Source organism: Trachymyrmex cornetzi, unplaced genomic scaffold (genome assembly GCF_001594075.2).
Source record: "Trachymyrmex cornetzi isolate Tcor2-1 unplaced genomic scaffold, Tcor1.1 scaffold138, whole genome shotgun sequence".
NCBI classification, from domain to species: Eukaryota; Metazoa; Arthropoda; class Insecta; order Hymenoptera; family Formicidae; genus Trachymyrmex; species Trachymyrmex cornetzi.
Window position 1 is genome coordinate 703,594 of NW_017295960.1, and position 13,807 is coordinate 717,400.

The 13,807-nt window shown below is 30.2% G+C and overlaps 2 protein-coding genes across 3 annotated transcripts in view; one reads left to right on the forward strand and one right to left on the reverse strand.

Moving 5' to 3' along the window:
• LOC108771030 (acyl-CoA synthetase short-chain family member 3, mitochondrial) overlaps positions 1-10,612 on the reverse strand; it is a 36,567-nt gene extending 25,955 nt beyond the window's left edge. The window contains exons 1-2 of one of the 2 annotated variants that reach the window (XM_018522897.1): positions 10,546-10,612; positions 8,424-8,642 (exon numbers count right to left, since the gene is read on the reverse strand). In XM_018522897.1, the coding sequence (XP_018378399.1) occupies positions 8,424-8,538 (115 nt within the window). In that variant the 5' untranslated portion in view covers positions 8,539-8,642; positions 10,546-10,612. The remainder of the gene's footprint in view (positions 1-8,423; positions 8,643-10,545) is intronic. The other variant, XM_018522894.1, reaches the window with a different exon arrangement.
• Positions 1-13,807, forward strand: part of Ms (neuropeptide receptor myosuppressin) — a 54,508-nt gene that overhangs the window by 5,414 nt on the left and 35,287 nt on the right. The gene's annotated exons all lie outside the window — the stretch shown is intronic.

Sequence of the window (13,807 nt, forward strand, 5' to 3'; positions counted from 1 at the left end):
TTATGTTGACAGATGCCCGAGTTTATTGTATGACATCTATGATCTATTTATTTCGACCACCACTTACCGCTAAAACCATTTATAGGAAAACGGCGGAAGCAAAGTTGTACACCTAATACATACTGAGCGAGATTATTGACAACATTAATACTACGATTGAGAACTAATTATTATTTTTATATATCTTTTCTTTGTAATAATTTCACCATTATTTTTGTTAACATTAATAATGATCCAACATGGATCGAAACGTTTGTTTTTCTTTTGTTTGTTTATTGCCGGCGAATTAAAGTTTTATATTTTAACTGAATGACATGTTTATTTATTGACGTTTTTAATTTTTAATTTATAACGATTAATCTTTGTGCACACGAGTCCTTCTGACGAAATTTCTGATCACTTTACAACTTTCATTTTTTTTTTTAATTGACTAACATTTTAATGTTGTTTCATTTGTTATCTCGAAAAAATACTAGCTATTAACTAAATAAAAAAAAAAAAAAGTGACCCACTGTGTCTGATACCGACTGGCCAACATATCAGGAACCGGTTCTTGAATTATTCATGGTAATGTTTGCGATATGGTGCTTTGTAATCGTGGTGAGCGACCTTATTTGCGGGATAATATTAATTATATTCTTAAAGTTTTTTGATAAATTAATTTCCATATTTTCTAATTCGACATTTTCAATATTTCCCTTTTTTTATTTTTCCTTTCTTTTTCTTTTTTAGTTAATCCCAGCATTTAAATTCTCGATGTAGGGGAGGTCACCATGACAGGATAACTTTTAGTTTATATATGTTAGTTTGTGTTTGCTCTGAGGAAGGCTCAAAAAGTGAGCCGAAACATGTAAGCACGTTTAGTGAATAAAGTTTCACTCTTTATAAATGTATTGTTTGCCCGACGTCTTCTGCGCCTGACTCCTAGTGCCCTTACTTTTTCCAATTCTTTGATTAATCTTAGGCTTGTAGCCCTTTCCTTTTCAGCTTTTAAATTTTTTGAGCCTTATTATTTTATATATATATATATATATAATTCCATCCAATCAAATATCGCATTATTTATTCCGTATCATGCAGATACAGGATGTTCCATAACGATTAGTTAATAATTTCAGGGAGTACTGAACGAGGATGAAATTTTGAACTAAGAGTTCCTTTGCCAATTTTGGTTCAGACCATATTTATTTACTATCTGTTTATTTATTTATTGATTTATTTATTCGTTAATATGAAAAATTAGAATAAAGTTTCAATCAGGATAATGCATAGCAACTTTAATCGTTAATAACTCGATAAGTAATGGTTTGAGCCAAAATTAGCAAAGAAACTTTTAGTTCAAAATTTCATCCTCGTTTACTCCCTGAAATATTAATTAATTGTTATGGGACACCCTGTATATCAGCCAATCTTCTTCGATTTATAAAGAAATAAATTTATAAAAATATCCTGCGAAAATAAGAAGGGCATATTGATAATTTTATTCTACCGCTGATTGTGCTTACGTGTTCGTAATTCCTATTTGACCTGTGTAACGGAGTAAAGAAGAACAGGTAGAGAGAACGATGTAATGCAGCAACAGGAAAACAGCAGATGCGCCCAATAATTTAATTCAAGTACTAGATAGAGGACTCCGTTGCCAATGAAATCGACGCTAATCGAGTGAATAATTATCGAATAAAATCTGGATGTGTAGTAAAAATTGCTCTGTTTTTCAAGGCTAGCGCAAACAGCACATTCAATACTGCGGAAATTGATAAATGCTTTTACTGAACCATTTAATTATTGCATGAGAAAGAAAACGTCAAAATTGGCGAATCATAAAATTGATAATTATTAATTACTGAAAGTCTCACAAATCTTCCAAACTTCGGAAACAAGAAATTGAAAGGATTTTTATTTCAGAAATAAATTATGAAAAGTTAAAAACAATACAGAGGTTGTGTACGACAAATTATAATTTAATATTTGTAATAAAAATTAATCTTACTAATAACATAAATTGTTTTAACTAATTGCTAAACTTGTGAAAGATTATTTTTATTCCGTATTACCGACAGACATCTATACGATCGCAGATCATTATTGTATCCTCGAGATTTTATATCGAAGAATATTTTTACATTTTTATTAAGATGGTTCTTTAGTAAAGTACCGAAAATTTGCGGTGTCTCATTAGGGCCCACCTAAAATTGTAAATATCTGTATAATTTGGATGAAATATTACAACTACGTGTATGTCTTAATGAAATAATAGAACATCCCTAGTAAAAATTTTTCTTCATGTTTTGTAGTGATGCATTTCGATACGAGAATCTCGGAATTTCTCGTTATCATTAAAAATAACATTTCCAAGGTTATCATTTGTTTTTCTCGAAAAAATCGGAGAAATATCGGAGAAATATTGCGACGCAAATTTCCGAATTATCACTTATCATTGAAATTCATCTGGAGACACTGGTAGTGTCTCGGTGCTAAGCTACGCGCAGCGACACTGCCGTGGCTACTTTACGCGAGTCGGCGAGTTGCGCCAGATCGAGATTATCGGATCTCAATAAGGGCTGAACCGGTCAAGTTCTAAGTGTGCTCAGTCGATTGCGACCGGTTTAAATATATAATGAAAGTGTTTCTATTTTTTTTCTACATGCCCTACGAGCGGAGATATTGCGATGCAAAATCCGAAATCTTTGACTTTATTAACGTCGTCGACCATCGACCAGACAGACGACGTTCAGACCAGAGGAAAAATGTACTGTTCATTTTTGAGATACGTCGTCATCAACCGAAAAAATGTACGATTGCACTGTCTGGCGCTAGATAGCTGTAGAGGCGTTTAGATTAGATGCCTGCACATACCAGTTGACGTTTGGTTTGAATGAATGGTTTGAATACAGTCCTAGAAATCAGAGATGCGACATTGAAGGATATGGTTTGATTGGCTGTCTAAATCACGTGATCAGACCGCCATTTTAATTCATTACTGCTATAATTAGTCTTAGGACTTACGTATATAGTCTAATAATGTACGTATAATGTATGTACTATTAAGTACATGCTATAATAAGTACGTACTAACTTTCTTTATTTTCTAACAGTTTAACTTTCCTCATGTAATGCATTATTAGCTGTCATCAACTTATAAAGGTGCCTTTTCATGCTGACGCTCATTTTCGGAGTTCAAAATAAGTTACGTGATAGAAATTAGCGAATATCAAGCGTCAATTTTGATATTGGATGCTTTTCATTTGATGACACGAAATGAGGTTTCGATGATGTTTCGAAATGATGTCTGTTTGATGTTTCGATTGCGAAAATTGGTAATTGGTAAAGAAAATGACCGAGAATTTGTTCGTTACCAATACTATTTAATACTATTTATATAATTATATATTTATAATAATAGAAATTGGTTTCAAAATGGAAATGAAAAAGGAAACGTAAGTATATACATTGTGATTGGTCAATTCTTTCTTCAACTGAGGTCTCGGACCAATTTTTAGCATCGTAGACATCAGGCTTAAGGTGCCTTTTTATTAAAAGTACATTAAAAAATGCACATAATATTAATACTCACTGGAAAAAATAAAAAAAGATATATGTGCATTTTTAAATGTACTTTTAATGTATCTTTTAAAAAAATAGATCTTATATTTGATAAGAAATAAAACATTTAAGTAGCTAGATAATAACGAGAACATAGAAAAAATAGATGTGGATTATACTTTTGATAATTATAAGGCTTCCGGTTTAGTTAATTATCACAGATATCCTGCACCGGATAAAACATTATTAAGAATTATAATCTGTTTTCTTATATAATAGCAAAACATTTTTAGTCTATGCTACATGTATTCCACATAACATGTAACAATATGAAAGTTTATATACATCTTTTTCTGTTATTATATTAAATAAAAAAATTATTAAGTTATTGTTCTTAATAGTTAAAAAAACAATAAAAAGAAACAGATTATAATAATATTCGAAAAGATGTTTTGTTATTTCTAGTCAAATATTATCAGATTATATTTAATATCGATGATTTCGATATTTAATTTTAATATTTCTCATAAACATTACTTATGAAAGAGTTAAAACCAGATCAGAGACAGCTGTTGATTCCGTCGCATCGGCTTAATAAAAAGTACACATTTCTGCATCAACAGAGTAACCAAAGTTAATTAAATTTAAACATTAAGAGGTCAAGATTAAACCAAATAATTAATTTTAAAAAATTAATTCTATAATATTATAGTTAAGAAAACTAATTAATATAGAGATTTACAGCTCTTAATAAAAATTAAAATATTTTATTCTTTTGAATGAAAATATAAAACGTTATAATTGTGTATTGTGACGTGACGTTTGCACCGTCCGTCGTAAATGAAACGAGATAGTCGATATTCTTGAAAGTCTCGCGATAAAATTAGAGAATCTTGATAAGCTAAAATATCGGCCCAAAATATCGGAGACGAGAAAATCGTATCAATCATTTGTTTTTGTCGAGACCAAATCTCGGTATCGATATTTTCTCATCTCGTCTCGTTCGTTACATCACTAATAGTTGCGTTCAGCAGAAAAAGCAGCTTTGCAATTGTTGTAAAATTGAATATGATTGGTTTATACATTTAGATCCAATGAGGAACTAAGGGCAAGACCAATCATATTGAAGAATTTTACAACAGTTGCAAAGCTGCTTTCTCTGCTGAACGCAGCCATTGTTTTGTTACGTCCAGACCCCAGGATTCTTTATTTCATGGAAAACGAGAATTAGGAGGGAGGTAAGAAAGGATGTAACTGACACTGTTATCTTGTGGTTTATCGCTCTGTGAATGCGTGCCACAAGTCGGATTGTCGAAAGCACTATAAGAGCGAGTCGTTGATGTGAGTAAACGCAAATACTAAGCGTTATTATGCCGGCCGAGACAGTGAAACCGTTGGTCCTTTATTTCAAGGAACTTAATCCTTTTGACCAGAAATCGTATCCATATGATGCCGGTTACATTTGACCATCTATATTTAAAAGTTTCCTCTTTTTTTATTTAAAGATCGTGGTATAGAGATGAATATGGATTTAGGTTATAAAATGTTCTCACAGGGGAAAATGTTGAATTTGGCTGCAAACTGGGAGATATGAGTCACTCGAAGCGTTTTACTGCTTCGAGTAATCATGCACGGAAGTAGAAAGAGATGCGAATCACTTGAAGCGTTCTATAGTTTATAGAACGATATCGAGTAATCACAGGAAAAGAACAAGGTGCGAGCTACTCGAAGCGTTCTACCGCTTCTATCACGTAATTTATTTTGAAAATAAATGTCTAGCGTCGGCATGAAAAGGCACCTTTATAAGTTGATGACAGCTAATAATGCATTACATGAGGAAAGTTAAATTGTTAGAAAATAAAGAAAGTTAGTACGTATTTATTATAGTATGTACTTAATAATAAAGGCCGAGGAAGAGAAAAAAAAAAGAAAAAAGGGGGTAATAGTCGAAAAGTTGAGGTAGGAGTGAGCAAAATAAAGAGAATTGAAAATTATAATAGATAGTCGTCGTTAAGAGAAAAATTCTAATTACTTACACTGTTTTTACGTTTGAACAAGAAGCGAGGTCAGCAACTGCGATGTGAGGAGTCCTCGCGAAATCAGTGATTCCGGATGATCCTCACCAGGGATTCTTTGTGAAATGCCGGATATCTTCTAAGTGACACTGCGATCTTACTCCCGATTGCAAAATTCCGCATTAATAGCGTTTTCGGCCCGATCGGGTTTGCACCAACCTGGGTTGGATTAATCTTTCGATGTCACACGCTCTCTACCAATAAGAGAGCACAAAACGCCATTAATCCAACCCAGGTTGGTGCAAACCCGGCCGGGCCGAAAACGCTATAAGTTATTCAAACGACCGACTACTGTGCTACTATGTTACTGTGATTTAGTACCCTTGTGAAGGGTTCTTATAATATATGTGAACGCGATGCGTTGTTTTTTGGTATTTTATCTTTGTTGTTCACCCTTTTAGGAATTTGGATTTCGAGATATAGGAGTAACTAATGGAATTTATTTAGAACGTACATTAGAAAAGATTTCTCAAAAATAGGAATGATTAAAGTTGTTTGTTTATGTGTAACTGAAAAGGTAATTAACCTTATTCATAAGTCGTAGAGCCACTAGGCGTGCACGTTTTCTCGAACGAATATTGATAATTAATATAATTTTTATATGATGCTTGCAATGTCGACTAGTTAATTCGTTTGAAAATCGATATTCGATTGACCGTGTTGTTGACTCTCTAGCCTAAAGATATCGCAAATTATTCGTAATTGAAGAGAGAAAAAGTAAATAGTTCTCTACGAAAGAAAAGAATTGTGGAGTCGTCAGGACACGTAACAATTTATTTTTCGAGATTAAATTTATATGCAAGCTTATGTACATAAATTCCAGAATGACAGACGACCTGTTACTTTTTTGTGATCATTAAAATCAAAATTTTTTAAATTATTATAATCTCGTTTCTGAAAAAAGTCTATGATAAGATTTATGTATAGTTAATAAAAAAAGTGTATAGCCTTATCTCCGCGAGCCTTATCTATCACTAAATTATATGTAAAAGGTTATATTTTTTAATATTTTTTTTCTTACTTGTTTCATCGTTAATCCGTAGAATTTTGCACGTCAATATTGGAACTTCAACTTCATAAAAAATTTGACATTTCTATAGTAACTTGATTTACTAAATAAGAACCTCAAATACTTTCTTACTTTTACCTTTTTTTTCTTTAAAACGATGATAATTGATAGTAATCAAGAATTATCACGTTGGCCGAAGACTGAACAATTCTCAGTTAAATTACTTGATAACTGATCTGATCTTGGAATATTATAGTAATTGTATCTCGCACGCTTATTTATAAGTTCCCTACCTTGTTTTGCAAACTTAACGCCACATTAAAAAAAAAGAAGTTTATAAAAGGAGAAACAGTCATAAAATAGATTCTATACGTAATAGCGAATTTGATTGTACTATGACTCAGTTCCACAAATCATGGTTAACTCTTAATTGAGGTTCAACTTATTCATTTTCATGAGAAACAAATTAAACCTCAGTTAAGAGACGTGTAGAACTGGGCCTATGAGTAATCACTGAGTCAATTAAATTTACTGTAAATAATAACCTTCGTTTCTAGTTGCTATGCTGTTCAGCGTAGTTTATATATAGTATAATGCAAAACATCGAAGCATTAATCGAATTAACACGAATTGTATAAAATATTCTTATGGAGAAAAAAAAAACCTGTTATTTTATCTATGCCTTAGCCTAGTATTGACCGCTAATTGAATTTATCTAAACAATGAACAAGAATAACACCAAGAATAAATTAAGATAAAATGAAAGAAATATATGCCAATAAGTGTCAGCGTGAACGTCGGTGCGTGATAATAATATATTTAATTATTAAGTTACAGACTAAGAGAGAGTAACCGCGTTTCACGTATTTTTCGATGCTCATCTTTACCGTTTATTATGCTTTTTTTTACTTCTGTCTTCTACTATTTTATTTTATATTATAATATATATTTTACGTTATATTTTATTTATTATTTTACGTGCGGTATTACTATAAATCTGTCTTCTGACTGTACCTTTGATTAAGTTCGACATAACATTAACGTTTATCTTTACTTACTTTGGACTCTTTTTACACGACTTTATTTCTCGACGCAATTTTTAATTTGGTATAGACGTATATTTAATCTGTTACTGTGATTTTATTGTTTCGCATTTCGATACACTTTACTAGTATTACTGTAGTTTTATCTTACTAATGTTTTTACCGTTTAAATAATTTTATATACAATATACACTGAAGAGAATAAAATTGTGAACGTGTTTTATGTATGTACTGCGAATAATAGACTAAATATTATAATATTTATATTATAATATTATAATATTAATATAAATATTATAATATTATATTGTAACGCACACCGATATATGCATTGTTTCTTATATTGTCTTATCTTCCCTTTGATTTATTTAAATTTATCTATTAATAAATCAATTACATAAAATTAATTTTTTATCCATTGATTTCGTCGAAAATGATTTTATATTAAAATGAAATGTAGATCTTGTACCCTTGTGTAATTCTGAAAAAATTCTCAGAACTTTGAAAAGAAAAACAATTTTTATCTCTTGCTTTTTCTATAAAGTTGATAGTGTTTAAATAAAAAATTATTGAAAACCAATATTTAATGATGATATTTAGTAAAAAATATCTTGTTAACTATTGCGAAAATTGCAAAATGGTACAGAACTTTTCGACTCAATTTAGTCCGCTCTATACCTGCCCACGAGCATTGTCGGATGAATTATGGGACACCCTGTATAAAAGAGTAGATATATGTAAGAAAATACATACCGTTGCCATCTCCTTTTCGTGATATTCTCGGACGTACGATGCATGACTCCAAGCACGTTTTTCTTGAGCTTTCGGGCTCGGCGTCCAAAAAATTAGGATTCATCCGATGCAACATTTTAGACTGTTGATCCGAGGAATGTCCAAACACGATTTATAATCTGTAATAGTAGTAACGTCTCTGTGTCCACGGAGTGGGGTCCATCCACGGTATGACAACAACTATATACGTTTTAAATACGTTTATACATGTGTATAGAATTAAATAAGAATTATTAATTCATACGCATTTATAAATGTTAATGCTTTGGCTTCTGGTTAAAGTGCGAATAACAGAAAAACTACGTGATGCATAGATACATAAAAATGATATAAACAATTTGTGTTGCAAAGCTTAAATTTATGAAATCATCGGACAATTCGAAATCGGAATATTAAAATAGTTGTAACTCGTCAAATGCAACCTTTGCCATAATCATTGTCATCATTGATTTATCAAATGAATATAATATTAAAACAAATTAAATTAATAAAACATGTAAAATTTATATTATTATAATGCTCAAATAGTATGATACTTTGTAGTATTTTTATTAAAAATAATGAAATTTTTATTATTAAAAATATAATTATTTAAAAAAATGCATTGTGTTAAGCCTTAAACACAATGCGAAGGGATAGCGATAGCGATAGGAATAACACGATTTCAACCTATCAGAAAGTGTATATTCCAGTGTATCTGATTTCTGATAGGTTGAAATCGTGTTATTCCTATCGCTCTATCGCTATTCCTTCGCATTGTGTTTAAGGCTTTATGATCTATTTGCGCACTATTAGATTCCTACGCTGTACAGTATTTTTTTCTGTCTCACACAGATTTTTCCCCGCTTTAGAACTTCTTTGCGATGTTACTGTTGCATAAATATAAAATACATATATATATATATATATTTTATTACGTTAGAAAATCATTTTAGTCTCTACTTTTTTTACCGATATTTTACGGAGATATACAGATTTAAATAAAGATCCGTGAAATCTAAAAATTTTTTACAAACTTTGCAAAGTTCTATTTTACGTGAATAAAAACCACATAAAATGCAGATTATAGTTTTAGAAAGAGTGAATCTTTACCCTTTATTTGCGTTATACTTGCTAATTATTATGTAACTTTTTTCACCAAGTTATTAAATATTGAAGCAGAAAACGTCTTTTATATATGCACTGAAGAATTGTTTGTTATATGTATATTAGGTTGGGCCGAAAAAAAATTGTTTTTTTTAAATCGATTAGGAATACCCCCCAAAAGTTAGCTATAGACTTCAATATGATCCGGGTAAAATTTCATCAAAATCGATTAATATCTTCAGGTTACTCCTCGACTTTGAAATTAGTAAGTTTACGCATTTCTTAGATACATGTGTCAAAATTCGAAAAAATGTTTGAATTTTATTACAATTTCAATTTAAATTAGACCTGATAAAACTCAGTCAAACCAGGGTAAAACTGTACATAAAATAATATTTCAGATTTACCTAACATTGGCAACAGGAAAATTTCATAACAAAATACAATTACATTTATTAATATTTATTTATTAACATTTGCTTATATGTACCTTTAAAATACATATATACTAATAAATAATATAAAATAAAATAATTTTTATTTTATATAATTATTTTATAATTTTAAATATACATACAAACAAATGTCAATAAATAAATATTAATAAATATAATTGTACTTTGTTATCAAATTTTCCTGTTGCCAATGTTGGATTTATTTAAATCTGAAATATTATTTTATGTACAGTTTTATTCTGATTTGACTAGGCTTTATCAGGTCTGATTTGAATTGAAATTGTAATGAAATTCAAATGTTTTTTCAAATTTTGACACATGTATCCAAGAAATGCGTAAACTTACTAATTTCAAAGTCGAGGAGCAACCTGAAGATATCAATCCATTTTGATGAAATTTTACCCAGATCATATTGAGGTCTATAGCTAACTTTTAGGGGATATTCCTAATCGATTTAAAAAAAAAAAATGTTTTTCGATGTGTGTGTTTGTATGTATGTATGTATATGTATAAACTATGACACAAATATGCATAATACATACTTTATAGATACACTTGTAGAAAGGAGATGTGAAAGGACATGTGCTTCGTAGAAAACTAAAGCCGTATCTTCAGAACTGAAAGCCAAATATGTAAAATTGTACATCACGTGATGCTTACGCTTCCTGAGTTGAACTGTTGATCGGCAGGTCATCGCATTAATTTTAAATCATTATGACGGTAATTTGATATCGAGTTCTATAACTGTAGAGAACTCAAGATAAATGGCAGGATCCAATTGGATTACGTTAACACTATTCGGGCTGTTTCTATAATTTGTGACTTTAATTTCATTGATATATTTTCTAAGAAAAATTGAAGTCGATTTTTTATTAATGAATCTGTTAAACAAAAGCATATATATAATTGACTTAATAGAGGTTTAGTTACCCATTTACTTCTCTCTTATTTTCTTGAAACTTAATATTCTCTGATAATCTTTTATACACAGTACACAAAAATAAAAGAAAAAAGATAAAAAATTATTAAAGATATTAAAATATTATATTAAAGAGAGATATTAAAATAAAAATCAAAATAAACGTTAAATAAAATAGTAAGTAAAAGTAAAATTTATAATATCTGCCAAACACTAAAATGAATACTTATTATCAATTCTAAACCACTTAAATATTATTTAAATTAAGCCATAATCCAAATATGTAAGAGGATAATTAATTTGGATTCCTACGCTCACAAATTTAAGAAGTACATAAAAAACATATGCCTTTCTTAGACGAGCTAACTAAATATTGTAAAAATTATAAATGTAGCATTTAAAATTCATATTTTCAAATTAAAAAAAGAGGAATAGAAATTTAATTTTAATTAACATAAACAGAAGCATCTCTTTAATTTTGCTATTTGAAATTTTTTGCGGAAAATTTGAAAGATGATAAAACTTGAATTGAAATTACGTAGCGTGTTCTAGGCTGTAACGAATATTGTAATAATATACATATGTAAAATGTTTTATTTGACATATATTTTATTTATTTTCTTAACAGACCATTTAAATATTAAATACTTGATAATCAAATATTTAGGTAAAAGAAAAGGAAATGAATATCCAAGTAATTTTTCGTCTCAGGCTGTGTTCCAAAATTTGCTGCCAGTACTGAAAATCTATAGTGCACGTGTTGTAAACTATAGATTTTCAGTAGTAACAGCTAATTTTGGAACACAGCTTAAATAAGGTCCATTACACATAAAAGTCGTAGTCGTAATCGTAAAACCGTAAAAAGCAAACGTAAGGTTACTGTTATAAAAATTTTGTCTGTGGCAGCTTTAAAGGCCATGGCACATAAAAAAAACTTAAGACGTAAGATTTAACCAGTAAGCGAATCGGCCAATTACAATAGAGACCATAAGACTATAACGTAAGCAGTAGTGAATTCAACATGTTGATTTCCTTATTGCTTAAGTTTTACGTCTTAAGTTTTTTTTATGTGCCAAGCTACCTTAAAGGGGCCCGCACACACTTTCCGTAAGTCCGGATCTACGATAGCTGTTTTAAGCCTTAAGCCGTAAGAAATTGACCAACTACAGTCAAATGCGAGGAGAATAATTGATTGTGATTCGTCCATTCTTTATGGCTTAAAGCTTTAAAATCTATTATAGATCCGGGGTAACAGTAACCATAAGACGTACCGTAAGAATCAACCAATTACAGTCGAGAATTCTTTTGAACTCTTAATTCTGATTCCCTAATTTTTACGGTACGTCTAAGTCCAGATCTACAATAAGTGTTTTGAGCCGTAAGAATTTGACCAATTACAGTCGAATGCAAGGGGAATAATTGACTGTGATTCGTCCATTTCTTATAACTTAAGGCTTAAAAACCTATTGTAGATCCGGACTTACTTGGTTACTGTTAGGGGCTCCGCACAATAAAAGGAACAGAGAACAGAGAATAAGAATTTCAACCTATCAGAAATTGTGTATTCCACAATATATAATTTCTGATAGGTTGCAATTCTTATTCTCTCTGTTTCTTGTTCGTTTTATTGTGAGGAGCCCCTTACAGAAGATGTGTGCGGGCCTCCTAATGCCTTATCCTTATGACCAACCAATTGGAAGACAGTTACGAAACTTATCGCTTGTCTCGCAGTCAATCAATTTATCGCTTTTATGATCTTACGATTATAACTAAATTTTTACATACAATGGCCTTAAGCCTTAAGTTATAATATCTCCATGTTGTAAATATATTCGTTACAAATTCGAAACAAATGTGCGACTCCTTCGTTAACAGTAATATAAAATTCGTTTCTATATAGCAAAAAAATTATTATCACAACTATTAACTTTTAACATATGAATCGTCAAAATACGCGACATAATATTATAGGGCGTTTTTGCAATATCGTTTATCCTAATACGGTAAACGTTAAGATCAAGTTATCTTCTTCAAGTTAACAACTAATTAAGAAAAGGGTAACGTGATTTTAGCGTTCACCGTATCTGGATTTACGTTATTGCAAAAACTCTCTATTTACTGTGTTAGCTTACGTAATCAATAAGAAAATCAGTATAACCTCGATGCGTCCCTTCAGAGACACATACAATTTTTCACATATGTGTATATTAGAGGAAAGTCGCCGATACCGACATACCACTTTGTTTTTAGACAATATTTCTTAAACAAAAGGTAAAAATAAAACTTTAAAAACGTAATTACAAACTGACAACTGTCTTCTATCAGATAGTATAAGCAGTTTTTATAATACTGTTTGCAATTTTGCAATAATTAAATTTTTCGTAAGTTATGCAAAAATGAGCGTCTGACAAAATGGGCTCCAAAACTGACACAGTAGGCAGTAATGCTACGTCTTCCTATTCTTTTTCTTTTACAAGAATTATCTATATAAAGTACCTATAAGTGAATGTATATAAGATTTTTCAGAATCGTTTTACTTCGTTATAAAACATTTTTATTGAATTATATGCATATTTACTTTATGCTGTTCTGCAAGATGCAAATATGTAACGCGATAGTTTTTCTAGAGTTGTTCCATATATGCCACGATTGCCTTCAGCTCCAATAGACTTATTTGACACTATAAAGCAACATTATAAAGATTAAGTTAGCTCATGGTCTGTTTTACGGACAGTTGTGGCGGTTTACGCTGCTCCCCAATTTTAAATTAAAAATCGTATTATAAAAAGACTAAGAGAAAAAATAATATAAATAAAACTTATTTCGGAAACTACAAGTATTTAAAATGACGTAATATTATCAATAATATAGTCACTATTATTTAA